At 49.2% G+C, this 25,848-nt stretch overlaps 1 protein-coding gene across 1 annotated transcript in view; it reads left to right on the forward strand.

Moving 5' to 3' along the window:
- Positions 1–527: 527 nt before the first annotated feature.
- Positions 528–25,848, forward strand: part of LOC142486583 (B-cell lymphoma 3 protein-like) — a gene marked incomplete at its 3' end in the record, with an annotated part of 40,449 nt that continues 15,128 nt past the window's right edge. Inside the window, exon 1 of the mRNA XM_075585168.1 lies at positions 528–850. Coding sequence (XP_075441283.1) covers positions 529–850 — 322 coding nt within the window. The remainder of the gene's footprint in view (positions 851–25,848) is intronic.

Here is a 25,848-nt window from a genome sequence, read left to right on the forward strand (position 1 = left end):
GAGACAGACACAGAGAGGAGAGAGACAGACACAGAAAGGAGGGAGAGAGACTGACACGAGAGGAGAGAGACAGACACAAAGAGGAGGGAGAGAGAAGAGACAGACAGAGAAGATAGGGACAGACACAGAGGAGAGAGAGAAGACAGACACAAAGAGGAGGGAGAGAGAAGAGACAGACACAGAGGAGGGAAAGAGAAGAGACAGACACAGAGAGGAGAGAGACAGACACAGAAAGGAGGGAGAGAGACTGACACGAGAGGAGAGAGACAGACACAAAGAGGAGGGAGAGAGAAGAGACAGACACAGAGGAGAGAGAGAACACAGACACAGAGAGGAGGGAGACAGACACAAAGAGGAGGGAGAGAGAAGAGACAGACAGAGAAGAGAGGGACAGACACAGAGGAGAGAGAGAAGAGAGGGACATTCACAAGAGAGGAGGGAGAGAGTGACCACCAGACTCCTGGACATACAGTATCACTCTGGGTCCGAGCTGCCTCTGGGTGGAGTAACATCCACTGACCCAGACCAATGGACAACCCCCACAGCCCCTGTTCCTGTGGGATGGACACCCTGGTTCCCCTGGACCTCAGCACCCGAAAGAGCGTGGACATGAGTGTAGTTCCCAGGAGACCCCTGGGAGTTTGGTCAGGGGGGGCTGTGAAGGAGGTGAAGCTGGAGGTGACAGAGAGTGAGTCAGGGGGGGAAAAGGGAGTGTGCAAGGACCAAGCCTGCCTACCCCTCCGAAAACGCAGGTACCCTCCCCCACCTGAGGAAGAGGGGCCCCCTGCATGGAAGTACTATGCTACCTACATGGCAGTCGCACTGCCCCCAATACCAGAGCACTACCAAGGTAACTGCCCTGTGGGTGAGTGGAGGGTAGATGTGAGTGGATGGCAGGAGTGGAGTATAGGGGTGAGTGGGGAGTAGGGGTTGAATAGTTGATAGGATGGTTATGGAGGTTGAGTGTAGGGTATAAGAGGGATTGTAGGGGTGAGTGGGGTGTGGGGGTTGATGGGAGGATATGGTAGTTATGGGAGGGGGTGAATGGAGGCTATGGGTGAGTGGAGGGTATGGTAGGAGAGGGGTTGTAGGGGTGAGTGGGGTGTATGAATTGGATGAGGGAAAGGGTGGTTATGGGGGGTGAGTGGAGGGTAGGAGTGGGGTGTAGGAGTGAGTGGGGTGTAGGAGTTGGATGGGAGGATAGCATGGTTATGAGGGGGTGAGTGGAGGCTAGGGGTGAGTGGAGGGTATGGTAGGAGTGGGGTGTAGGGGATGGGTGGGAGGATGGGGTGTGTGGAGGCTAGGGGTGAGTGGAGGGTATGGTACAGTAGGAGTGGGGTGTAGGGGTGAGTGGGGTGTAGGGGTTGGATGGGGGATAGGATGGTTATGGGGGGTGAATGGAGGCTAGGGGTGAGTGGAGAGTATGGTAGGAGTGAGGTGAAGGGGTTGGGTGGGAGGATAGGGTGGTTATGGGGGGTGAGTGGAGGGTAGGGTAGGAGTGGGGTGTAGGGGTGAGTTGGGTGTAGGGGTTGGATGGGAGGATAGGGTGGTTATGGGGGGTGAGTGGAGGGTAGGGTAGGAGTGGGGTGTAGGGGTGAGTTGGGTGTAGGGGTTGGATGGGAGGATAGGGTGGTTATGGGGGGTGAGTGGAGGGTAGGGTAGGAGTGGGGTGTAGGGGTGAGTTGGGTGTAGGGGTTGGATGGGAGGATAGGGTGGTTATGGGGGGTGAGTGGAGGGTAGGGTAGGAGTGGGGTGTAGGGGTGAGTTGGGTGTAGGGGTTGGATGGGGGATAGGGTGGTTATGGGGGGTGAGTGGAGGGTAGGGTAGGAGTGGGGTGTAGGGGTGAGTTGGGTGTAGGGGTTGGATGGAGGATTGGGTGGTTATGTAGCTGGGTGAGTGGAGGGTAGGGTAGGAGTGGGGTGTAGGGGTGAGTGGGGTGTAGGGGTTGGATGGGAGGATAGGGTGGTTATGTAGCTGGGTGAGTGGGGGGTAGGGTAGGAGTGGGGTGTAGGGGTGAGTTGGGTGTAGGGGTTGGATGGGGGATAGGGTGGTTATGGGGGGTGAGTGGAGGGTAGGGTAGGAGTGGGGTGTAGGGGTGAGTTGGGTGTAGGGGTTGGATGGGAGGATAGGGTGGTTATGGGGGGTGAGTGGAGGGTAGGGTAGGAGTGGGGTGTAGGGGTGAGTTGGGTGTAGGGGTTGGATGGGAGGATAGGGTGGTTATGTAGCTGGGTGAGTGGAGGGTAGGGTAGGAGTGGAGTGTAGGGGTGAGTTGGGTGTAGGGGTTGGATGGGAGGATAGGGTGGTTATGGGGGGTGAGTGGAGGGTAGGGTAGGAGTGGGGTGTAGGGGTGAGTGGGGTGTAGGGGTTGGATGGGAGGATAGGGTGGTTATGTAGCTGGGTGAGTGGAGGGTAGGGTAGGAGTGGGGTGTAGGGGTGAGTGGGGTGTAGGGGTTGGATGGGAGGATAGGGTGGTTATGTAGCTGGGTGAGTGGAGGGTAGGGTAGGAGTGGGGTGTAGGGGTGAGTGGGGTGTAGGGGTTGGATGGGAGGATAGGGTGGTTATGTAGCTGGGTGAGTGTGTGGATTTGCAGGATGGGGGATAAATGGTGTTAGAATATGTTCTGTATTTTACCCCAGTATAACATCCCCAGCTCCTGCCTCAGTGACTGACTGTGTGTATGTGTGAGAGGTCAGATAAGGGTAAGTGGTCAGATAAGGGTAAGTGGTCAGATAAGGGTAAGAGGTCAGATAAGGGTAAGAGGTCAGATAGAGGTGAGAGGTCAGATAGAGGTGAGAGGTCAGATAGAGGTGAGAGGTCAGATAAAGGTGAGAGGTCAGATAGAGGTGAGAGGTCAGATAGAGGTGAGAGGTCAGATAGTGTGAGAGGTCAGATAAGGGTAAGAGGTCAGATAAGGGTGAGAGGCCAGTGTGAGGATCTGGCAGATGAGACGAGTTCTCTCCCACAGGAGACACCAAGACCTAGAATTTCTAGACGGTTCTTGGGATATTGGGGATTATTGTAGAGTATTGGGGGCTACTGGGGAGAGTACTGGGGGTATTGGTTACTGGAGGAGAGTACTACGCGCATCGGTTACTACAGGAGAGTACTGAGGTGTATAGAGGAAAACTGATGGAGAGAGTACTGAAGGGTATTGGTGCTTACTGGGGAGAGTACTGAGGGGTATTGGTAACTGGAGGAGAGTACTGGGGTATTGGTAACTGGAGGAGAGTACTAGGCGCATCGGTTACTACAAGAGAGTACTGAGGTGTATAGAGGAAAACTGATGGGGAGAGTACTGAGGGGTATTGGTGCTTACTGGGGAGAGTACTGGGGGTATTGGTGCTTATTGGGGAGAGTACTGGGGGTATTGGTGCTTACTGGGGAGAGTACTGGCAGCTATCGGGGGTTATAGTAGTGACCATGGCGCCCCCTGGTGGATGTACAGTATCTATGCACAGAGTATACAGTGTTAATACCCAGTAATGAGAGGAAACCAGAAAATGTAAATTAATATAGTGGCCCCTCTGTTGGTTGGCAGCTTGACCAGGTCAGGATCTTCCCTTGACCCTTTTTGAGCAGTGCAGTTGGAATATATTGAAAGAAAGATGAGTGTGAGTGTGAGTGTGAGTGCATGAAATGTATAGGTGGGGAATCAGTCGCGTGCTGCTCACCCGGCCTGTGGGGGTCACGATCTCTCAATGTTCTCTTTAGACCGCTGGTCTCTCCTCTGTGGCGTTTGTACGGCCACACGTCTGGTCCTCTCTGGGGGTTGTGCCTGTCCCGTCCCCCGCGTGTGAGTGGTAACGTTTATTATAACAGTAACCACGAAGTGGAAACGGCTGACATGTAACAGTCAGTGGTTGCAGCTCTGGTGCAGCCCGTTCCGGGCCGCTGTTCACGGCTGACTCCCACTTCCGTGTCCGTTGACGGGGCCGGATCACAGAGGTCCTTCAGGGCTACGGTGGCTGATCTGGATAGGAATGGTGCACGTGTGACAGGAACGACGCGTTTCGGACTTGCGTACTGCGTCAGGTTCCTGTCACACGTGCCGGCTCCTCTCTATTTACCCCCAGCGGGACCCTTCGCAGGGGGTATCACTGATCTTAGCGACTGTGGCTGACGCAATGTGACTGTATTCGTCCTCCTCCACGCATGCGCAGTGCGTTCCCCCCACTGAACACATTGTGCAGGGCCCGCCGCTCCCTGCGAGCGCTCCCTGCGAGCGCTCCCTGCGAGCGCTCCCTGCGAGCGCTCCCTGCGAGCGCTCCCTGCGAGCGCTCCCTGCGAGCGCAGTAATGCTTCTCTGTGTTCTGTGATCTACGCTGCACGTTATTATGAACCCTAACCTCATCCTAATAAATTGGAACCTGTCCCAATGTACCAATACTGGGGGTTACTGGGGGAAGTACTGGGGGCATCGGTTACTACGGGAGAGTACTGGGGGTATTGGGGGTTACTGGGGGAAAGTACTGGGGGCATTGGAGGTTGCTGGAGGGGTGTACTAGGGGCATCGGTTACTACGGGAGAGTATTGGGGGTTACTGGGGGAAAGGATTGGGGGCATTGGTTACTACGGGAGAGTATTGGGGGTTACTGGGGTAAAGGATTGGGGGCATTGGTTACTATGGGAGAGTACTGGGGGTATTGGAGGATACTGGGGGAAAGTACTAGGGGCATCGGTTACTACGGGAGAGTATTGGGGGCATCGGTTACTACGGGAGAGTACTGGGGGTATCGGTTACTACGGGAGAGTACTGGGGGTATTGGAGGATACTGGGGAAAAGTACTGGGGCATTGGTTACTACGGGAGTATTGGGTGTTACCGGGGGCATCGGTTACTACGGGAGAGTATTGGGGGTATGAGAGGTTACTGGAGGGGAGTTTGGGGAATGCTGGCACAGATATTGCCCAGTGTAACTACTTCAGGAATTAAGTAGAAATAGCTGTGTTAGTCCAGTTGTGATAATGCAGAATACTGTAAATGAGTACTTGAGTATTAGGTTGTACCTTTTTTATTTGGACTTTCAATTGATACTATAAGACAAGCTTCAGAGCGTACCCTCTCCTCCTCAGGTCAGTGATACTGAGTTACAGATCCCGGGAGTTTAACACGGGAGTAAAATGAAAAACGAGATTAGATGGTTGTGTTAAACTCCCGGGATCTGTAACTCAGTATCACCGGCCTGAGGAGGAGAGAGAACTCGGCGGGGTACTTTCCGGAACCTCGGGACCATGAACAGTCTTTTGGAGTCTGATCTCAGGTGATAGGTGCTGCATGTGGTAGGGGTGAGGAGCTTGTTCAGGTAGCTGGGTAGTTTGCCCAGAAAGTATTTGAGGGTGAGACAGGAAAGGTGAACTTTGCGCCTAGACTCTAGTGATGACCAATCTAGTTCTTTGAGCATTTCGCAGTGATGTGTGTTGTAGTTGCATTGGAGAACGAAACGGCAAATTGAATTGTAGAGGGTGTCAAGTTTGCTAAGGTGGGTTTGAGGAGCCGAGCCATATACTACATCTCCATAGTCAATAATTGGCATTAGCATCTGCTGTGTGATACGCTTTCTGACCAGGAGACTTAGGGAGGATTTGTTCCTGTAAAGTACCCCTAGTTTGGCATAGGTCTTGGTTGTCAGGGTATCAATGTGCATCCCGAATGTTAAGTGGGAGTCAAACCATGAGCCCAGGTATTTAAAACTAGTGACAGGGGTTAGGGTGGTGGTAGCATTGGTTCTAATCAGGAGCTCAGTCACTGGAAGCTTTACAAATTTAGTCTTGGTCCCAAACACCATTGTTACAGTCTTGTCAGTGTTTAAAAACAGTTTGTTTTGGGAAATCCAATTTTCAAGTCTCAAAAAGTCAGACTGAAGTATGTGTTGAAGGTCAGAGAGGCTATGGCTGTGTGCATATAGGATTGTGTCATCTGCATACATGTGTATTGAGGCTTCCTTACAAGCTGTGGGAAGATCATTAATGAACACTGAGAAGAGTAGGGGCCCCAGAACAGAGCCTTGCGGGACACCACAGGTGATATCCAGGGGGTTGGAGTTAGAGCCTGAGATGGACACATGTTGGGATCTTCCTGATAGGTAGGACTGAAACCAGTTTAAAGCATGTTTCCCTATTCCAGAGCTCTGGAGTTTGTTAAGCACGATAGCATGATCAACAGTATCAAAAGCCTTTGCAAAATGTAGGAATACTGCACCAGTGAGTTGTCCCTGTTCCATTCCACACTGGATTTCATTGCAAACTTTTAGCAGGGTAGTTACGGTGGAGTGTTTGGGACGAAACCCAGACTGGAATTGGCTAGGGAAATTTGTCTTGGTGTAGAAATCGCTTAATTGGGAGTGGACACATTTTCCATGACTTTGGATAGAATTGGGAGAAGTGAGATTGGTCTGTAGTTTGAGACAGTGTTTTTGTCCCCACTTTTGAAGATTGGGACAACTCTGGCAGTTTTCCAGGTCTTAGGGATATGGCCTGTAGACAGGATAGAGTTGACTATGGAAGCAATTGGTTTGGCAATGGCTGGGGCACCAAGTCGTAGGAACCTAGATTGTAGTAAGTCAGGTCCACATTGGCTGCTTAGTTTTAGTTTGAGGAGCGCTTGTGTAATCTCCTCTTCAGATACTGGGGCAAATTGAAAATTGTGGGCAGTGTTGGGAGGGGGTGGGACTGTAGGGGTACTCTCAGAATGAGGTTCACTGTTGGGGTTTGGCCTGCGTTTCGCTAATAAGTTAGTGGCACACCCCACAAAGTAATCATTGAATGCATTTGCAATGTCAGTGGGGTTTGTCAGAGTAATATCCCCCTTAGTGATGTAACGGGTATTCCCTCTATCCCAGTCACAGATACCGTGTATGTGGGTGGAAACCTATGTGTTACCAGGTGTGGTACAGTATACCTGTCAGGCTCACAGGAGGTCTGAGCCTCCGCCAGTGAGAGCCTGGGCTGAATCCTCTGGAACGTTCTTGGTTTCAGCGCCTCCACCTGTGTAGGGTTCTAGGGATGTAGAAGGTTGCCTACACAGGACCCGCATATACAATAACCACATACACAGGAAGGTATATAACACTTTACTGTAACGCAGAATAATCACACACTTATAATACTACTACTTCCCCTAGAGGGTAACTCCACAATATAACTCAGTCCCAAATGTCTTTCACTCCACTAGGAGTGTACCTACCCACCACCGTGTATCCCCACACCGTGTCCACAGCCCAACCCCCTTGTCCCGTGGTCAGCGCTGCCACTATGTGTAATGATGTTATGTATAAGATACGTTGGTGCACTTAGGAAGGTACCTGCCGAGCGCTCCTGCACTCGGGCCTGCAAGCGACTTCGAAAAGGATCTGTCGCTTGGTGATCCCGTCTGATCCGGTGTTTCCTCGCACGAGGGTCCGCCAGGGGCGATCCCACCCTGGAGATAGTCTCTTTCTATTTTACACTGACTTGAGCCCAAGTCTCTTCTCTGGAAGCGCAGCGTCCGCTGTGTCCCTATCTAACACTAGTGCTACTGTGACAGGGTCCCTAACCTAGGGCCTGTCCCTGTAGCACCACAAGCTGGGGAGTTCAAGACCTATCTGGGGCCTAGGGGGGTTAATGGCCTAATGCAGTGGGTCACAGACCCCTGCACTCACCTCCTTCCCCTAGCTCTTCCCGGTCTTGACTGACTAGCGTGGGCTCAGCGCGCGAAATGTATCAAAAACCCTGCTGCAGGGCAATCCTAAGCCCTATTGGCTCCCTGGTGTCATATGGGGCACTGCTGAGGCTCATGTGACTTATAGTCCCTTCCAAGAGCCTTCCCTGGTAGGCTAGCGTTCGCGCGCTGCAACTACGCATGCGCCACTATTCAGGGCCGCCGGGGACTCACTGCGCATGCGCGAACTTGCGCAACATGGCGGCACCCTGCACGGGAGCCGCCGGAGCGCTCCCTGCTAAGCCCCCACCTTCCAGATTGGCCGTCGGGTTTGCCGCTTGGCTCCGGCAGCACCCACCAATGATCCCGGGGGGGGGGGGGGGGTCGCAGAGCAACGAGGGGTGACCTGGCTACAATGATATTACTTGGTTGTTGATGGTTAGGAGGCTGGAATATATTGTTGATAACCTTCCAAACTTAGCTCTGGAGGAGATTGTCAGAGTAATATTGTGCTTTTGCGTGCCATGTTTGCCTTGTGCACATGTTCCATATTATGTATGTATGTATGTACATGTATGTATGTATGTACATGTATTTATCTATGTGTAGAGCACTTTCCCCCACCCCCTGGGAGATATGGCGACTACGGTGTGTAGGGTACGTTACCTGTGCTCACAGGAGATCTGAGCCTCCGCCGCTGGGAGCCTGTGGTGTGCCTGGAATGATAGGTGACAGCGCCTCCACCTGCGCGGGATGTGGGATAACCTCGGGCAGGAACATATATGAATGATACACACAGAGCCGTCTTAACAGCATCAGAGGCCCCCGGGAAAAGCAGTGCACTGCGTCCCGCCAACACAACCACTCACAGGAATAAAAATGTAAATTATCCATAAAATCAGTGTTTTGACATTTATTCAATACAAACGTTTGGACAATCTAACATGAGCCTTGAACAAAGATTTCAACATAAAAATGGTACTTAGTTGGTAAATGATACTGACGGAGATGCACAGGCACACAGTAAGAAATTACTATCAATTATTTATTATTGATAAAGTGTTCAACACAAACATTTGCAATAAAAACGGCGACATTTCTCTCGCGAACGCAGACACGCCGACTCTCCGATACAAGGCGTAATGTTTCTCTTTCTTCCTAGTTAGCGGGGGATTTGAATGTGAGGCGGGTGATCGGAAAATTAGTGTTAAATTCTGGCCTGTGCATAGATTAGCGCGGGGCCCCTATGCTCGTGGGGGCCCCGGGCAGCTGCCCAGCGTGCCCATGCGTTAAGATGGCACTGGATACGCACCAATGTGGTAAAACAATAACACTTTTCTCTTAGCATATGAAACAGTATAATCAGAACAACACTCAGATCATAGACAGCAATAAGGAGGTCCAGCTACCCGCCAAGCCTCGCACGCCGTAACCCAACACCGAGCCCTCCCGCCAAGCCTCGCACGCCGTAACCCAACACCGAGCCCTCCCGCCAAGCCTCGCACGCCGTAACCCAACACCGAGCCCTCCCGCCAAGCCTCGCACGCCGTAACCCAACACCGAGCCCTCCCGCCAAGCCTCGCACGCCGTAACCCAACACCGAGCCCTCCCGCCAAGCCTCGCACGCCGTAACCCAACACCGAGCCCTCCCGCCAAGCCTCGCACGCCGTAACCCAACACCGAGCCCTCCCGCCAAGCCTCGCACGCCGTAACCCAACACCGAGCCCTCCCGCCAAGCCTCGCACGCCGTAACCCAACACCGAGCCCTCCCGCCAAGCCTCGCACGCCGTAACCCAACACCGAGCCCTCCCGCCAAGCCTCGCACGCCGTAACCCAACACCGAGCCCTCCCGCCAAGCCTCGCACGCCGTAACCCAACACCGAGCCCTCCCGCCAAGCCTCGCACGCCGTAACCCAACACCGAGCCCTCCCGCCAAGCCTCGCACGCCGTAACCCAACACCGAGCCCTCCCGCCAAGCCTCGCACGCCGTAACCCAACACCGAGCCCTCCCGCCAAGCCTCGCACGCCGTAACCCAACACCGAGCCCTCCCGCCAAGCCTCGCACGCCGTAACCCAACACCGAGCCCTCCCGCCAAGCCTCGCACGCCGTAACCCAACACCGAGCCCTCCCGCCAAGCCTCGCACGCCGTAACCCAACACCGAGCCCTCCCGCCAAGCCTCGCACGCCGTAACCCAACACCGAGCCCTCCCGCCAAGCCTCGCACGCCGTAACCCAACACCGAGCCCTCCCGCCAAGCCTCGCACGCCGTAACCCAACACCGAGCCCTCCCGCCAAGCCTCGCACGCCGTAACCCAACACCGAGCCCTCCCGCCAAGCCTCGCACCCCGTAACCCAACACCGAGCCCTCCGAGTCCCGCACCCATCCCCATGTGTGAGGCAGCGCTGCCCCTTAGCCTAAATGTACGGTTGGTGTACTTGATGTATTTAGGTGCTCCAGCACCGATCGCACAGCTTTACACAGACAGGATCCGCTGATCCAGCGAGGGAATCCGCCTCCGCGATGAGTCTGCCTCCACGTGGGGTAGTATCCGGCTGGAGTGTCCCACACTGTAGCGAGTTCTATGGCTTTTGGTGGTGGTGTGGTCCCAGACCACAGGCCATAACTGCTGTGCGGCGTTCACTTGTGTCCCTGTCACTAGTGCAGCAGTGTCCCTCTCTAGGGCCTGTCCCTGTAGCAGCCACAAACTATACAGGGGAGTCGGGGCCTAAGGGGTATCTGGCCTAGTGTAGGGGCCACTGGCTCCCTGCACATATACACCCTACCCTTATGCTGTCCCAGCTCCGACTAATGTGGCTTCCAGCGCGCCAAATGTATCCATAGCAAGGAGCAAGGGATTGCTGCAGCCCTTTTGGCTGATCTGGGCCACCTGATCTCAAGCCCCTGTGCATGATGGGGCTTGTAGTTCCCTGCGAGCCTGTACTCCTAATGGCCGCCTCTCCGGGGGTACTACTGCACATGCGTGAACTCTCTAATGGCAGCCGGGCAAGAGATCCGATCTGCACATGTGTAAGATTCACTGCGCACGCACCCGCAGAGCAAGATGATGGCGCCCTGCTAAGGGGCCGCCGGGAGCTTCTGGCGATGCGGCCGCCACTCCATACCTCCCCCAAATCTCTTCTGCAACCTTGTCCAAACGCACCCACTCCCGGAGGTAGGGGAAGATGGGGAACAAGGGGACCCAGGGGCCACGAAGAGAGCCTATAGGGGACCTGGGTTACATAGGTAAGTATGTATGTATGTATGTATGTATGTATTTATCCATGTATGTTTGTGTAGCCAGGTCCCTCCGAGGCCACCTTACCTGGCTGTGGGAGGGGGACAGCTGCTATGTGGGCGTGTGTGTGCCACCGGAGCGGTGGGAGAACCTGTGGAGAGAGGGAGAGGGAGTTGCGCGCCAGTATAGGGCGATTTGTGGTGAGCGGCTGCAGCCAATAGATGTGGCGACCGGTTCGCCGGTGTCACGCGACGGATGGAGGGATAGGCACCGCCATCTTGAATGTTATAGCGCATGCGCGAGATCCGGTGCACGCGCGGAAGAAGCATAGTTGCGGCGGCCTTTAGTTGTAGGCGCCGCGAGGGACTACAACTCACAGCAGCCCCAGGGGCTGCTAGACCACATGGAACAAGACAGACAATAGGGCAGTAGAGGCAGGAGCAGGAGGAATAAGATACATTTCGCGCGCTGAGCACGTCAGTCGGAGCTGGGACACCAGAAGGGTAGGGTGTGCATGTGCAGGGTGTCAGTAACCTCTGTACTAGGCCAGAGACCCCATTAGGCCCCAGCGAGGCTCCGACTCCCCTCAGCTTGTGGTTGCTGCAGGGACAGGCCCTTAGATAGGGACACTGCCCTGTAGTACCAGAGTGAGGGACACAGACCCACCTACCGTATCGTAGAGGCGGGGGCTGCGCCACATCGCTGGGATCAGTGGATCCGTTTCACCTTGTGACCATACCCGGGTGCAGGAGCACCTGGGCAGGTACACCAAGTGCACCAAATATACACACATTGGCGGGGCAGCGCTGTCTCACACTTTGGGTGGGTTCTCATGGGGACACTGGGAAGGTTCAGTGTTCAAGAGCACCTCAGCACTTTGGGGACGGTATACCCTACGGGGTGTGGACATGGTGTTGGTAACACGCTGGGGGGAGGTTACGGCCGTGTGAGGCTTAGTGGGTAGCTGTACCTCATTAGTGTTTGGTAGAACTGTGCTAGTATTAGTGTTTGGTAGAACTGTGCTAGTATAAGTGTTGTCCATGGGTATGTCGGTTTATATGCTGATAGTAAAGTATTCTTGTTTTAGCACATTATTGTGTATTGCTCTTATATGGTCCTGCACGGGGGCGTCTCTGGGTGTTATATTAATCAGACCGGCGTCTCTGGGTGTTATATTAATCAGACCGGTGACTCTGGGTGTTATATTAATCAGACCGGTGACTCTGGGTGTTATATTAATCAGGCCGGCGTCTCTGGGTGTTATATTAATCAGACCGGTGTCTCTGGGTGTTATATTAATCAGACCGGTGTCTCCGGGTGTTATATTAATCAGACCGCCGTCTCTGGGTGTTATATTAATCAGACCGGCGTCTCTGGGTATTATATTAATCAGACCGGTGTCTCTGGGTGTTATATTAATCAGACCGGCGTCTCTGGGTATTATATTAATCAGACCGGCGTCTCTGGGTGTTATATTAAATGACCGGCGTCTCTGGGTGTTATATTAATCAGACCGGCGTCTCTGGGTGTTATATTAATCAGACCGGTGTCTCTGGGTGTTATATTAATCAGACCGGTGTCTCTGGGTGTTATATTAATCAGACCGGCGTCTCTGGGTGTTATATTAATCAGACCAGCGTCTCTGGGTGTTATATTAATCAGACCGGTGACTCTGGGTGTTATATTAATCAGACCGGAGTCTCTGGGTGTTATATTAATCAGACCGGAGTCTCTGGGTGTTATATTAATCAGACCGGTGTCTCTGGGTGTTATATTAATCAGACCGGCGTCTCTGGGTGTTATATTAATCAGACCGGCGTCTCTGGGGGTTATATTAATCAGACCGGCGTCTCTGGGTGTTATATTAATCAGACCGGCGTCTCCGGGTGTTATATTAATCAGACCGGCGTCTCTGGGTGTTATATTAATCAGACCGGTGTCTCTGGGTGTTATATTAATCAGACCGGTGTCTCTGGGTGTTATATTAATCAGACCAGCGTCTCTGGGTGTTATATTAATCAGACCGGTGACTCTGGGTGTTATATTAATCAGACCGGAGTCTCTGGGTGTTATATTAATCAGACCGGAGTCTCTGGGTGTTATATTAATCAGACCGGTGTCTCTGGGTGTTATATTAATCAGACCGGCGTCTCTGGGTGTTATATTAATCAGACCGGCGTCTCTGGGGGTTATATTAATCAGACCGGCGTCTCTGGGTGTTATATTAATCAGACCGGCGTCTCTGGGTGTTATATTAATCAGACCGGCGTCTCTGGGTGTTATATTAATCAGACTGCCGTCTCTGGGTGTTATATTAATCAGACCGGCGTCTCTGGGTGTTATATTAATCAGACCGTTGTCTCTGGGTGTTATATTAATCAGACCGGCGTCTCTGGGTGTTATATTAATCAGACCGGCGTCTCTGGGTGTTATATTAATCAGACCGGAGTCTCTGGGTGTTATATTAATCAGACCGGTGTCTCTGGGTGTTATATTAATCAGACCGGCGTCTCTGGGTGTTATATTAATCAGACTCGCGTCTCTGGGTGTTATATTAATCAGACCGGAGTCTCTGGGTGTTATATTAATCAGACCGGCGTCTCTGGGTGTTATATTAATCAGACCAGTGTCTCTGGGTATTATATTAATCAGGCCGGCGTCTCTGGGTGTTATATTAATCAGACCGTTGTCTCTGGGTGTTATATTAATCAGACCGGCGTCTCTGGGTGTTATATTAATCAGACCGGTGTCTCTGGGTGTTATATTAATCAGGCCGGCGTCTCTGGGTGTTATATTAAATGACCGGCGTCTCTGGGTGTTATATTAATCAGACCGGCGTCTCTGGGTGTTATATTAATCAGACCGGTGTCTCTGGGTGTTATATTAATCAGACCGGTGTCTCTGGGTGTTATATTAATCAGACCGGCGTCTCTGGGTGTTATATTAATCAGACCGGCGTCTCTGGGTGTTATATTAATCAGACCGGCGTCTCCGGGTGTTATATTAATCAGACCGGCGTCTCTGGGTGTTATATTAATCAGACCGGCGTCTCTGGGTGTTATATTAATCAGACCAGCGTCTCCGGGTGTTATATTAATCAGGCCGGCGTCTCTGGGTGTTATATTAATCAGACCGGTGACTCTGGGTGTTATATTAATCAGACCGGAGTCTCTGGGTGTTATATTAATCAGACCGGCGTCTCTGGGTGTTATATTAATCAGACCGGCGTCTCTGGGGGTTATATTAATCAGACCGGCGTCTCTGGGTGTTATATTAATCAGACCGGCGTCTCTGGGTGTTATATTAATCAGACCGGCGTCTCTGGGTGTTATATTAATCAGACTGCCGTCTCTGGGTGTTATATTAATCAGACCGGCGTCTCTGGGTGTTATATTAATCAGACCGTTGTCTCTGGGTGTTATATTAATCAGACCGGCGTCTCTGGGTGTTATATTAATCAGACCGGCGTCTCTGGGTGTTATATTAATCAGACCGGAGTCTCTGGGTGTTATATTAATCAGACCGGTGTCTCTGGGTGTTATATTAATCAGACCGGCGTCTCTGGGTGTTATATTAATCAGACTCGCGTCTCTGGGTGTTATATTAATCAGACCGGAGTCTCTGGGTGTTATATTAATCAGACCGGCGTCTCTGGGTGTTATATTAATCAGACCGGTGTCTCTGGGTATTATATTAATCAGGCCGGCGTCTCTGGGTGTTATATTAATCAGACCGTTGTCTCTGGGTGTTATATTAATCAGACCGGCGTCTCTGGGTGTTATATTAATCAGACCGGTGTCTCTGGGTGTTATATTAATCAGGCCGGCGTCTCTGGGTGTTATATTAATCAGACCGTTGTCTCTGGGTGTTATATTAATCAGACCGGCGTCTCTGGGTGTTATATTAATCAGACCGGCATCTCTGGGTGTTATATTAATCAGTCCGGTGACTCTGGGTGTTATATTAATCAGACCGCCGTCTCTGGGTGTTATATTAATCAGACCGCCGTCTCTGGGTGTTATTTTAATCAGATGGCGTCTCTGTGTTATATTAATCAGACCGGCGTCTCTGGGTGTTATATTAATCAGACCACCGTCGCTGGGTGTTATATTAATAAGACTGGCGTCTCTGGGTGTTATATTAATCAGACCGGCGTCTCTGGGTGTTATATTAATCAGACCGGCGTCTCTGGGTGTTATATTAATCAGACCGGCGTCTCTGGGTGTTATATTAATCAGACCGGTGACTCTGGGTGTTATATTAATCAGACCGGCGTCTCTGGGTGTTATATTAATCAGACCGGAGTCTCTGGGTGTTATTTTAATCAGACGGCGTCTCTGTGTTATATTAATCAGATCGGCGTCTCTGGGTGTTATATTAATCAGACCGGAGTCTCTGGGTGTTATATTAATCAGACCGGCGTCTCCGGGTGTTATATTAATCAGACCGGCGTCTCTGGGTGTTATATTAATCAGACCGGCGTCTCTGGGTGTTATATTAATCAGACCGACGTCTCTGGGTGTTATATTAATCAGTCTGGCGTCTCTGGGTGTTATATTAATCAGACCGGTGTCTCTGGGTGTTATATTAATCAGACAGGCGTCTCTGGGTGTTATATTAATCAGACCGGTGTCTCTGGGTGTTATATTAATCAGACCGGTGTCTCTGGGTGTTATATTAATCAGACAGGCGTCTCTGGGTGTTATATTAATCAGACCGGTGTCTCTGGGTGTTATATTAATCAGACCGGCGTCTCTGGGTGTTATATTAATCAGACCGGAGTCTCTGGGTGTTATATTAATCAGACCGGTGTCTCTGGGTGTTATATTAATCAGACCGCCGTCTCTGGGTGTTATATTAATCAGACCACCGTCGCTGGGTGTTATATTAATCAGACTGGCGTCTCTGGGTGTTATATTAATCAGACCGGCGTCTCTGGGTGTTATATTAATCAGACCGGCGTCTCTGGGTGTTATATTAATCAGACCGGCGTCTCTGGGTGTTATATTAATCAGACCGGTGACTCTGGGTGTTATATTAATCAGACCGGCGTCTCTGGGTGTTATATTAATCAGACCGGAGTCTCTGGGTGTTATTTTAATCAGACGGCGTCTCTGTGTTATATTAATCAGATCGGCGTCTCTGGGTGTTATATTAATCAGACCGACGTCTCTGGGTGTTATATTAATCAGCCTGCCGTCTCTGGGTGTTATATTAATCAGACCGGTGTCTCTGGGTGTTATATTAATCAGACCGGTGTCTCTGGGTGTTATATTAATCAGACCGGCGTCTCTGGGTGTTATATTAATCAGACCGGTGTCTCTGGGTGTTATATTAATCAGACAGGCGTCTCTGGGTGTTATATTAATCAGACCGGTGTCTCTGGGTGTTATATTAATCAGACCGGCGTCTCTGGGTGTTATTTTAATCAGCCTGGCGTCTCTGGGTGTTATATTAATCAGACCGGTGTCTCTGGGTGTTATATTAATCAGACCGGTGTCTCTGGGTGTTATTTTAATCAGCCTGGCGTCTCTGGGTGTTATATTAATCAGACCGGCGTCTCCGGGTGTTATATTAATCAGACAGGCGTCTCTGGGTGTTATATTAATCAGACCGGTGTCTCTGGGTGTTATATTAATCAGACCGGCGTCTCTGGGTGTTATATTAATCAGACCGGTGTCTCTGGGTGGTATATTAATCAGACTACCGTCTCTGGGTGTTATTTTAATCAGACGGCATCTCTGGGTGTTATATTAATCAGACCGGCGTCTCTGGGTGTTATATTAATCAGACCGGCGTCTCTGGGTGTTATATTAATCAGACTCGCGTCTCTGGGTGTTATATTAATCAGACCGGAGTCTCTGGGTGTTATATTAATCAGACCGGCGTCTCTGGGTGTTATATTAATCAGACCGGTGTCTCTGGGTGTTATATTAATCAGACCGGTGTCTCTGGGTGTTATATTAATCAGACCGGCGTCTCTGGGTGTTATATTAATCAGACCGGCGTCTCTGGGTGTTATATTAATCAGACCGGCGTCTCCGGGTGTTATATTAATCAGACCGGCGTCTCTGGGTGTTATATTAATCAGACCGGCGTCTCTGGGTGTTATATTAATCAGACCGGCGTCTCCGGGTGTTATATTAATCAGGCCGGCGTCTCTGGGTGTTATATTAATCAGACCGGTGACTCTGGGTGTTATATTAATCAGACCGGAGTCTCTGGGTGTTATATTAATCAGACCGGCGTCTCTGGGTGTTATATTAATCAGACCGGCGTCTCTGGGGGTTAAATTAATCAGACCGGCGTCTCTGGGTGTTATATTAATCAGACCGGCGTCTCTGGGGGTTAAATTAATCAGACCGGCGTCTCTGGGTGTTATATTAATCAGACCGGCGTCTCTGGGTGTTATATTAATCAGACCGGAGTCTCTGGGTGTTATATTAATCAGACTGCCGTCTCTGGGTGTTATATTAATCAGACCGGCGTCTCTGGGTGTTATATTAATCAGACCGGCGTCTCTGGGTGTTATATTAATCAGACCGGCGTCTCTGGGTGTTATATTAATCAGACCGGCGTCTCTGGGTGTTATATTAATCAGACCGGAGTCTCTGGGTGTTATATTAATCAGACCGGTGTCTCTGGGTGTTATATTAATCAGACCGGCGTCTCTGGGTGTTATATTAATCAGACTCGCATCTCTGGGTGTTATATTAATCAGACCGGAGTCTCTGGGTGTTATATTAATCAGACCGGCGTCTCTGGGTGTTATATTAATCAGACCGGTGTCTCTGGGTATTATATTAATCAGGCCGGTGTCTCTGGGTGTTATATTAATCAGACCGTTGTCTCTGGGTGTTATATTAATCAGACCGGCGTCTCTGGGTGTTATATTAATCAGACCGGTGTCTCTGGGTGTTATATTAATCAGGCCGGCGTCTCTGGGTGTTATATTAATCAGACCGTTGTCTCTGGGTGTTATATTAATCAGACCGGCGTCTCTGGGTGTTATATTAATCAGACCGGCGTCTCTGGGTGTTATATTAATCAGACCGGTGACTCTGGGTGTTATATTAATCAGACCGGTGTCTCTGGGTGTTATATTAATCAGGCCGGCGTCTCTGGGTGTTATATTAATCAGACCGTTGTCTCTGGGTGTTATATTAATCAGATCGGCGTCTCTGGGTGTTATATTAATCAGACCGGCGTCTCTGGGTGTTATATTAATCAGACCGGTGACTCTGGGTGTTATATTAATCAGACCGCCGTCTCTGGGTGTTATATTAATCAGACCGCCGTCTCTGGGTGTTATTTTAATCAGATGGCGTCTCTGTGTTATATTAATCAGACCGGCGTCTCTGGGTGTTATATTAATCAGACCACCGTCGCTGGGTGTTATATTAATAAGACTGGCGTCTCTGGGTGTTATATTAATCAGACCGGCGTCTCTGGGTGTTATATTAATCAGACCGGCGTCTCTGGGTGTTATATTAATCAGACCGGCGTCTCTGGGTGTTATATTAATCAGACCGGTGACTCTGGGTGTTATATTAATCAGACCGGCGTCTCTGGGTGTTATATTAATCAGACCGGAGTCTCTGGGTGTTATTTTAATCAGACGGCGTCTCTGTGTTATATTAATCAGATCGGCGTCTCTGGGTGTTATATTAATCAGACCGACGTCTCTGGGTGTTATATTAATCAGTCTGGCGTCTCTGGGTGTTATATTAATCAGACCGGTGTCTCTGGGTGTTATATTAATCAGACAGGCGTCTCTGGGTGTTATATTAATCAGACCGGTGTCTCTGGGTGTTATATTAATCAGACCGGTGTCTCTGGGTGTTATATTAATCAGACAGGCGTCTCTGGGTGTTATATTAATCAGACCGGTGTCTCTGGGTGTTATATTAATCAGACCGGCGTCTCTTGGTGTTATATTAATCTGACCGGTGTCTCTGGGTGTTATATTAATCAGGCCGGCGTCTCTGGGTGTTATATTAATCAGACCGTTGTCTCTGGGTGTTATATTAATCAGACCGGCGTCTCTGGGTGTTATATTAATCAGACCGGCGTCTCTGGGTGTTATATTAATCAGACCGGTGACTCTGGGTGTTATATTAATCAGACCGCCGTCTCTGGGTGTTATATTAATCAGACCGCCGTCTCTGGGTGTTATTTTAATCAGATGGCGTCTCTGTGTTATATTAATCAGACCGGCGTCTCTGGGTGTTATATTAATCAGACCACCGTCGCTGGGTGTTATATTAATAAGACTGGCGTCTCTGGGTGTTATATTAATCAGACCGGCGTCTCTGGGTGTTATATTAATCAGACCGGCGTCTCTGGGTGTTATATTAATCAGACCGGCGTCTCTGGGTGTTATATTAATCAGACCGGTGACTCTGGGTGTTATATTAATCAGACCGGCGTCTCTGGGTGTTATATTAATCAGACCGGAGTCTCTGGGTGTTATTTTAATCAGACGGCGTCTCTGTGTTATATTAATCAGATCGGCGTCTCTGGGTGTTATATTAATCAGACCGACGTCTCTGGGTGTTATATTAATCAGTCTGGCGTCTCTGGGTGTTATATTAATCAGACCGGTGTCTCTGGGTGTTATATTAATCAGACAGGCGTCTCTGGGTGTTCTATTAATCAGACCGGTGTCTCTGGGTGTTATATTAATCAGACCGGTGTCTCTGGGTGTTATATTAATCAGACAGGCGTCTCTGGGTGTTATATTAATCAGACCGGTGTCTCTGGGTGTTATATTAATCAGACCGGCGTCTCTGGGTGTTATATTAATCAGACCGGAGTCTCTGGGTGTTATATTAATCAGACCGGTGTCTCTGGGTGTTATATTAATCAGACCGCCGTCTCTGGGTGTTATATTAATCAGACCACCGTCGCTGGGTGTTATATTAATCAGACTGGCGTCTCTGGGTGTTATATTAATCAGACCGGCGTCTCTGGGTGTTATATTAATCAGACCGGCGTCTCTGGGTGTTATATTAATCAGACCGGCGTCTCTGGGTGTTATATTAATCAGACCGGTGACTCTGGGTGTTATATTAATCAGACCGGCGTCTCTGGGTGTTATATTAATCAGACCGGAGTCTCTGGGTGTTATTTTAATCAGACGGCGTCTCTGTGTTATATTAATCAGATCGGCGTCTCTGGGTGTTATATTAATCAGACCGACGTCTCTGGGTGTTATATTAATCAGCCTGGCGTCTCTGGGTGTTATATTAATCAGACCGGTGTCTCTGGGTGTTATATTAATCAGACAGGCGTCTCTGGGTGTTATATTAATCAGACCGGTGTCTCTGGGTGTTATATTAATCAGACCGGCGTCTCTGGGTGTTATATTAATCAGACCGGTGTCTCTGGGTGTTATATTAATCAGACCGGCGTCTCTGGGTGTTATATTAATCACACCGGTGTCTCTGGGTGGTATATTAATCAGACTACCGTCTCTGGGTGTTATTTTAATCAGACGGCATCTCTGGGTGTTATATTAATCAGACCGGCGTCTCTGGGTGTTATATTAATCAGACCGGCGTCTCTGGGTGTTATATTAATCAGACTCGCGTCTCTGGGTGTTATATTAATCAGACCGGAGTCTCTGGGTGTTATATTAATCAGACCGGCGTCTCTGGGTGTTATATTAATCAGACCGGTGTCTCTGGGTGTTATATTAATCAGACCGGTGTCTCTGGGTGTTATATTAATCAGACCGGCGTCTCTGGGTGTTATATTAATCAGACCGGCGTCTCTGGGTGTTATATTAATCAGACCGGCGTCTCCGGGTGTTATATTAATCAGACCGGCGTCTCTGGGTGTTATATTAATCAGACCGGCGTCTCTGGGTGTTATATTAATCAGACCGGCGTCTCCGGGTGTTATATTAATCAGGCCGGCGTCTCTGGGTGTTATATTAATCAGACCGGTGACTCTGGGTGTTATATTAATCAGACCGGAGTCTCTGGGTGTTATATTAATCAGACCGGCGTCTCTGGGTGTTATATTAATCAGACCGGCGTCTCTGGGGGTTATATTAATCAGACCGGCGTCTCTGGGTGTTATATTAATCAGACCGGCGTCTCTGGGTGTTATATTAATCAGACCGGCGTCTCTGGGTGTTATATTAATCAGACTGCCGTCTCTGGGTGTTATATTAATCAGACCGGCGTCTCTGGGTGTTATATTAATCAGACCGTTGTCTCTGGGTGTTATATTAATCAGACCGGCGTCTCTGGGTGTTATATTAATCAGACCGGCGTCTCTGGGTGTTATATTAATCAGACCGGAGTCTCTGGGTGTTATATTAATCAGACCGGTGTCTCTGGGTGTTATATTAATCAGACCGGCGTCTCTGGGTGTTATATTAATCAGACTCGCGTCTCTGGGTGTTATATTAATCAGACCGGAGTCTCTGGGTGTTATATTAATCAGACCGGCGTCTCTGGGTGTTATATTAATCAGACCGGTGTCTCTGGGTATTATATTAATCAGGCCGGCGTCTCTGGGTGTTATATTAATCAGACCGTTGTCTCTGGGTGTTATATTAATCAGACCGGCGTCTCTGGGTGTTATATTAATCAGACCGGTGTCTCTGGGTGTTATATTAATCAGGCCGGCGTCTCTGGGTGTTATATTAATCAGACCGTTGTCTCTGGGTGTTATATTAATCAGACCGGCGTCTCTGGGTGTTATATTAATCAGACCGGCGTCTCTGGGTGTTATATTAATCAGACCGGTGACTCTGGGTGTTATATTAATCAGACCGGTGTCTCTGGGTGTTATATTAATCAGGCCGGCGTCTCTGGGTGTTATATTAATCAGACCGTTGTCTCTGGGTGTTATATTAATCAGATCGGCGTCTCTGGGTGTTATATTAATCAGACCGGCGTCTCTGGGTGTTATATTAATCAGACCGGTGACTCTGGGTGTTATATTAATCAGACCGCCGTCTCTGGGTGTTATATTAATCAGACCGCCGTCTCTGGGTGTTATTTTAATCAGATGGCGTCTCTGTGTTATATTAATCAGACCGGCGTCTCTGGGTGTTATATTAATCAGACCACCGTCGCTGGGTGTTATATTAATAAGACTGGCGTCTCTGGGTGTTATATTAATCAGACCGGCGTCTCTGGGTGTTATATTAATCAGACCGGCGTCTCTGGGTGTTATATTAATCAGACCGGCGTCTCTGGGTGTTATATTAATCAGACCGGTGACTCTGGGTGTTATATTAATCAGACCGGCGTCTCTGGGTGTTATATTAATCAGACCGGAGTCTCTGGGTGTTATTTTAATCAGACGGCGTCTCTGTGTTATATTAATCAGATCGGCGTCTCTGGGTGTTATATTAATCAGACCGACGTCTCTGGGTGTTATATTAATCAGTCTGGCGTCTCTGGGTGTTATATTAATCAGACCGGTGTCTCTGGGTGTTATATTAATCAGACAGGCGTCTCTGGGTGTTATATTAATCAGACCGGTGTCTCTGGGTGTTATATTAATCAGACCGGTGTCTCTGGGTGTTATATTAATCAGACAGGCGTCTCTGGGTGTTATATTAATCAGACCGGTGTCTCTGGGTGTTATATTAATCAGACCGGCGTCTCTGGGTGTTATATTAATCAGACCGGAGTCTCTGGGTGTTATATTAATCAGACCGGTGTCTCTGGGTGTTATATTAATCAGACCGCCGTCTCTGGGTGTTATATTAATCAGACCACCGTCGCTGGGTGTTATATTAATCAGACTGGCGTCTCTGGGTGTTATATTAATCAGACCGGCGTCTCTGGGTGTTATATTAATCAGACCGGCGTCTCTGGGTGTTATATTAATCAGACCGGCGTCTCTGGGTGTTATATTAATCAGACCGGTGACTCTGGGTGTTATATTAATCAGACCGGCGTCTCTGGGTGTTATATTAAGCAGACCGGAGTCTCTGGGTGTTATTTTAATCAGACGGCGTCTCTGTGTTATATTAATCAGATCGGCGTCTCTGGGTGTTATATTAATCAGACCGACGTCTCTGGGTGTTATATTAATCAGCCTGGCGTCTCTGGGTGTTATATTAATCAGACCGGTGTCTCTGGGTGTTATATTAATCAGACAGGCGTCTCTGGGTGTTATATTAATCAGACCGGTGTCTCTGGGTGTTATATTAATCAGACCGGTGTCTCTGGGTGTTATATTAATCAGACAGGCGTCTCTGGGTGTTATATTAATCAGACCGGTGTCTCTGGGTGTTATATTAATCAGACCGGAGTCTCTGGGTGTTATATTAATCAGACCGGCGTCTCTGGGTGTTATATTAATCAGACCGGAGTCTCTGGGTGTTATATTAATCAGACCGGTGTCTCTGGGTGTTATATTAATCAGACCGCCGTCTCTGGGTGTTATATTAATCAGACCGACGTCTCTGGGTGTTATATTAATCAGACCGTCGTCTCTGGGTGTTATATTAATCAGACCGCCGTCTCTGGGTGTTATTTTAATCAGACGGCGTCTCTGGGTGTTATATTAATCAGACCGGTGTCTCTGGGTGTTATATTAATCAGACCGGCGTCTCTGGGTATTATATTAATCAGACCGGCGTCTCTGGGTATTATATTAATCAGACCGCCGTCTCTGGGTGTTATTTTAATCAGACGGCGTCTCTGTGTTATATTAATCAGACCGGTGTCTCTGGGTGTTATATTAATCAGACCGGTGTCTCTGGGTGTTATATTAATCAGACCGGTGTCTCTGGGTGTTATATTAATCAGACCGGCGTCTCCGGGTGTTATATTAATCAGACCGGTGTCTCTGGGTGTTATATTAATCAGACCGGCGTCTCTGGGTGTTATATTAATCAGACCGGTGTCTCTGGGTGTTATATTAATCAGACCGGCGTCTCTGGGTGTTATATTAATCAGACCGGTGTCTCTGGGTGTTATATTAATCAGACCGGTGTCTCTGGGTGTTATATTAATCAGACCGGTGACTCTGTGTTATATTAATCAGACCGGAGTCTCTGGGTGTTATATTAATCAGACCGGCGTCTCTGGGTGTTAAATTAATCAGACCGGTGTCTCTGGGTGTTATATTAATCAGACCGGCGTCTCTGGGTGTTATATTAATCAGACCGGTGTCTCTGGGTGTTATATTAATCAGACCGGCGTCTCTGGGTGTTATATTAATCAGACCGCCGTCTCTGGGTGTTATATTAATCAGACCGGCGTCTCTGGGTGTTATAGTAATCAGACCGGTGTCTCTGGGTGTTATATTAATCAGACTGGCGTCTCTGGGTGTTATATTAATCAGACCGGCGTCTCTGGGTGTTATATTAATCAGACCGCCGTGTCTGGGTGTTATATTAATCAGACCGGCATCTCTGGGTGTTATATTAATCAGACTGGCGTCTCTGGGTGTTACATTAATCAGACCGGTGTCTCTGGGTGTTATATTAATCAGACCGGTGTCTCTGGGTGGTATATTAATCAGACTACCGTCTCTGGGTGTTATTTTAATCAGACGGCATCTCTGGGTGTTATATTAATCAGACCGGCGTCTCTGGGTGTTATATTAATCAGACCGGCGTCTCTGGGTGTTATATTAATCAGACTCGCGTCTCTGGGTGTTATATTAATCAGACCGGAGTCTCTGGGTGTTATATTAATCAGACCGGCGTCTCTGGGTGTTATATTAATCAGACCGGCGTCTCTGGGTGTTATATTAATCAGACCGGCTGTCACGGTAGCTTGTGACAGGGTATAATATACACCAAAATATCTGGGTTGAATTGAACACGACTTAGATAAAATAAATATAGTTTATTCCTTAAAGAAGGAGAACACACAAGATGATACATATAACAGACAAGAAATAGACACTTACTTAAGGGTTGGACAATGAAGCAATCAGGTACAGGATTGGCAATTCATTCAGCAATACATGTTCAGATGAAGACATCACGAAAGACAATGGGTATAGGGCTTACACTTGTTTATATGGAGTTTCAGCCCTATTCCCTAACATTTGGGCGCCTGAAAGTCTAGCAGACTTCTTTGCATTCAGGAAACCCTTTTGTCTGTAAGTGTGAATTATGACACTTACAGACCACTCAGGCTCTGAGTTTCTCCACCCTATTGTACACAATCAGAGTGGTCAGGTCTTTGATCAGGCAGGCTGTTTTTAGACAAATGGTCGCCATCCTGAACATTAACAAAAGGCAGAGCCAGTAACTTTCCCGGGCTTTATCCCAGCCTTGAAAAACATTATATTCTTTAATAACTACATATATTAAAACAATCCGTTCTGTGGGTCTGAACGGGCTGAAATTTGCCAGGTCCTCATGCCGGAGGACCCTTGCCATGGTGGCCAAATATCAGCCTTCCACGACCCCCAGAACCGGAGATACCAAAAAAAAGTTAAAATCCCCAATTAACTTTAATGCAGGATTCTCCGCTGTAAGCTAAAAGAAATCTCTGCTATTCACTCACCCATTGAAATCACCGGGCTCCGCGCTATAGGCTTTCAATGGAGCAACTCCGCCTTTGAAGTCAATGGGAAACCCACAATTTTCACATTTGACCCTACTCTGTCTGGTTGATCGGAGAGGGCTGGGAATAGCCATGCAGTCATGCTGGAACAGTGACTACCTGCGACCCAAATCCAAGCCCTCTGGTACTCACAGAACCGGAGATATAGGCTTACACTTTTTACACTTTCGGACTTAGCCGTTTTAAAGCCACGCGACTTTCCTCCATTAGAATCAATAGAGCCGGCGCCTCCATAGGAAATTCATGGGCCGGTGCCACCATAGGATTCAATTGGACCTCCGCTCCCATTAGTCAATGGCGCGACCCTCGTGGCCAGCGCGACCCTTTGCGAAGGTCCTTTATTCTCGGACCCGGTGGTGGTCGAGTGTGGGGGTTCCTAGGGTCTAGGAGCAAAAATAATTTTATTCCTGGGTGCCCT

The sequence above is a fragment of the Ascaphus truei genome, unplaced genomic scaffold (genome assembly GCF_040206685.1).
Source record: "Ascaphus truei isolate aAscTru1 unplaced genomic scaffold, aAscTru1.hap1 HAP1_SCAFFOLD_964, whole genome shotgun sequence".
Classification (NCBI taxonomy): domain Eukaryota; kingdom Metazoa; phylum Chordata; class Amphibia; order Anura; family Ascaphidae; genus Ascaphus; species Ascaphus truei.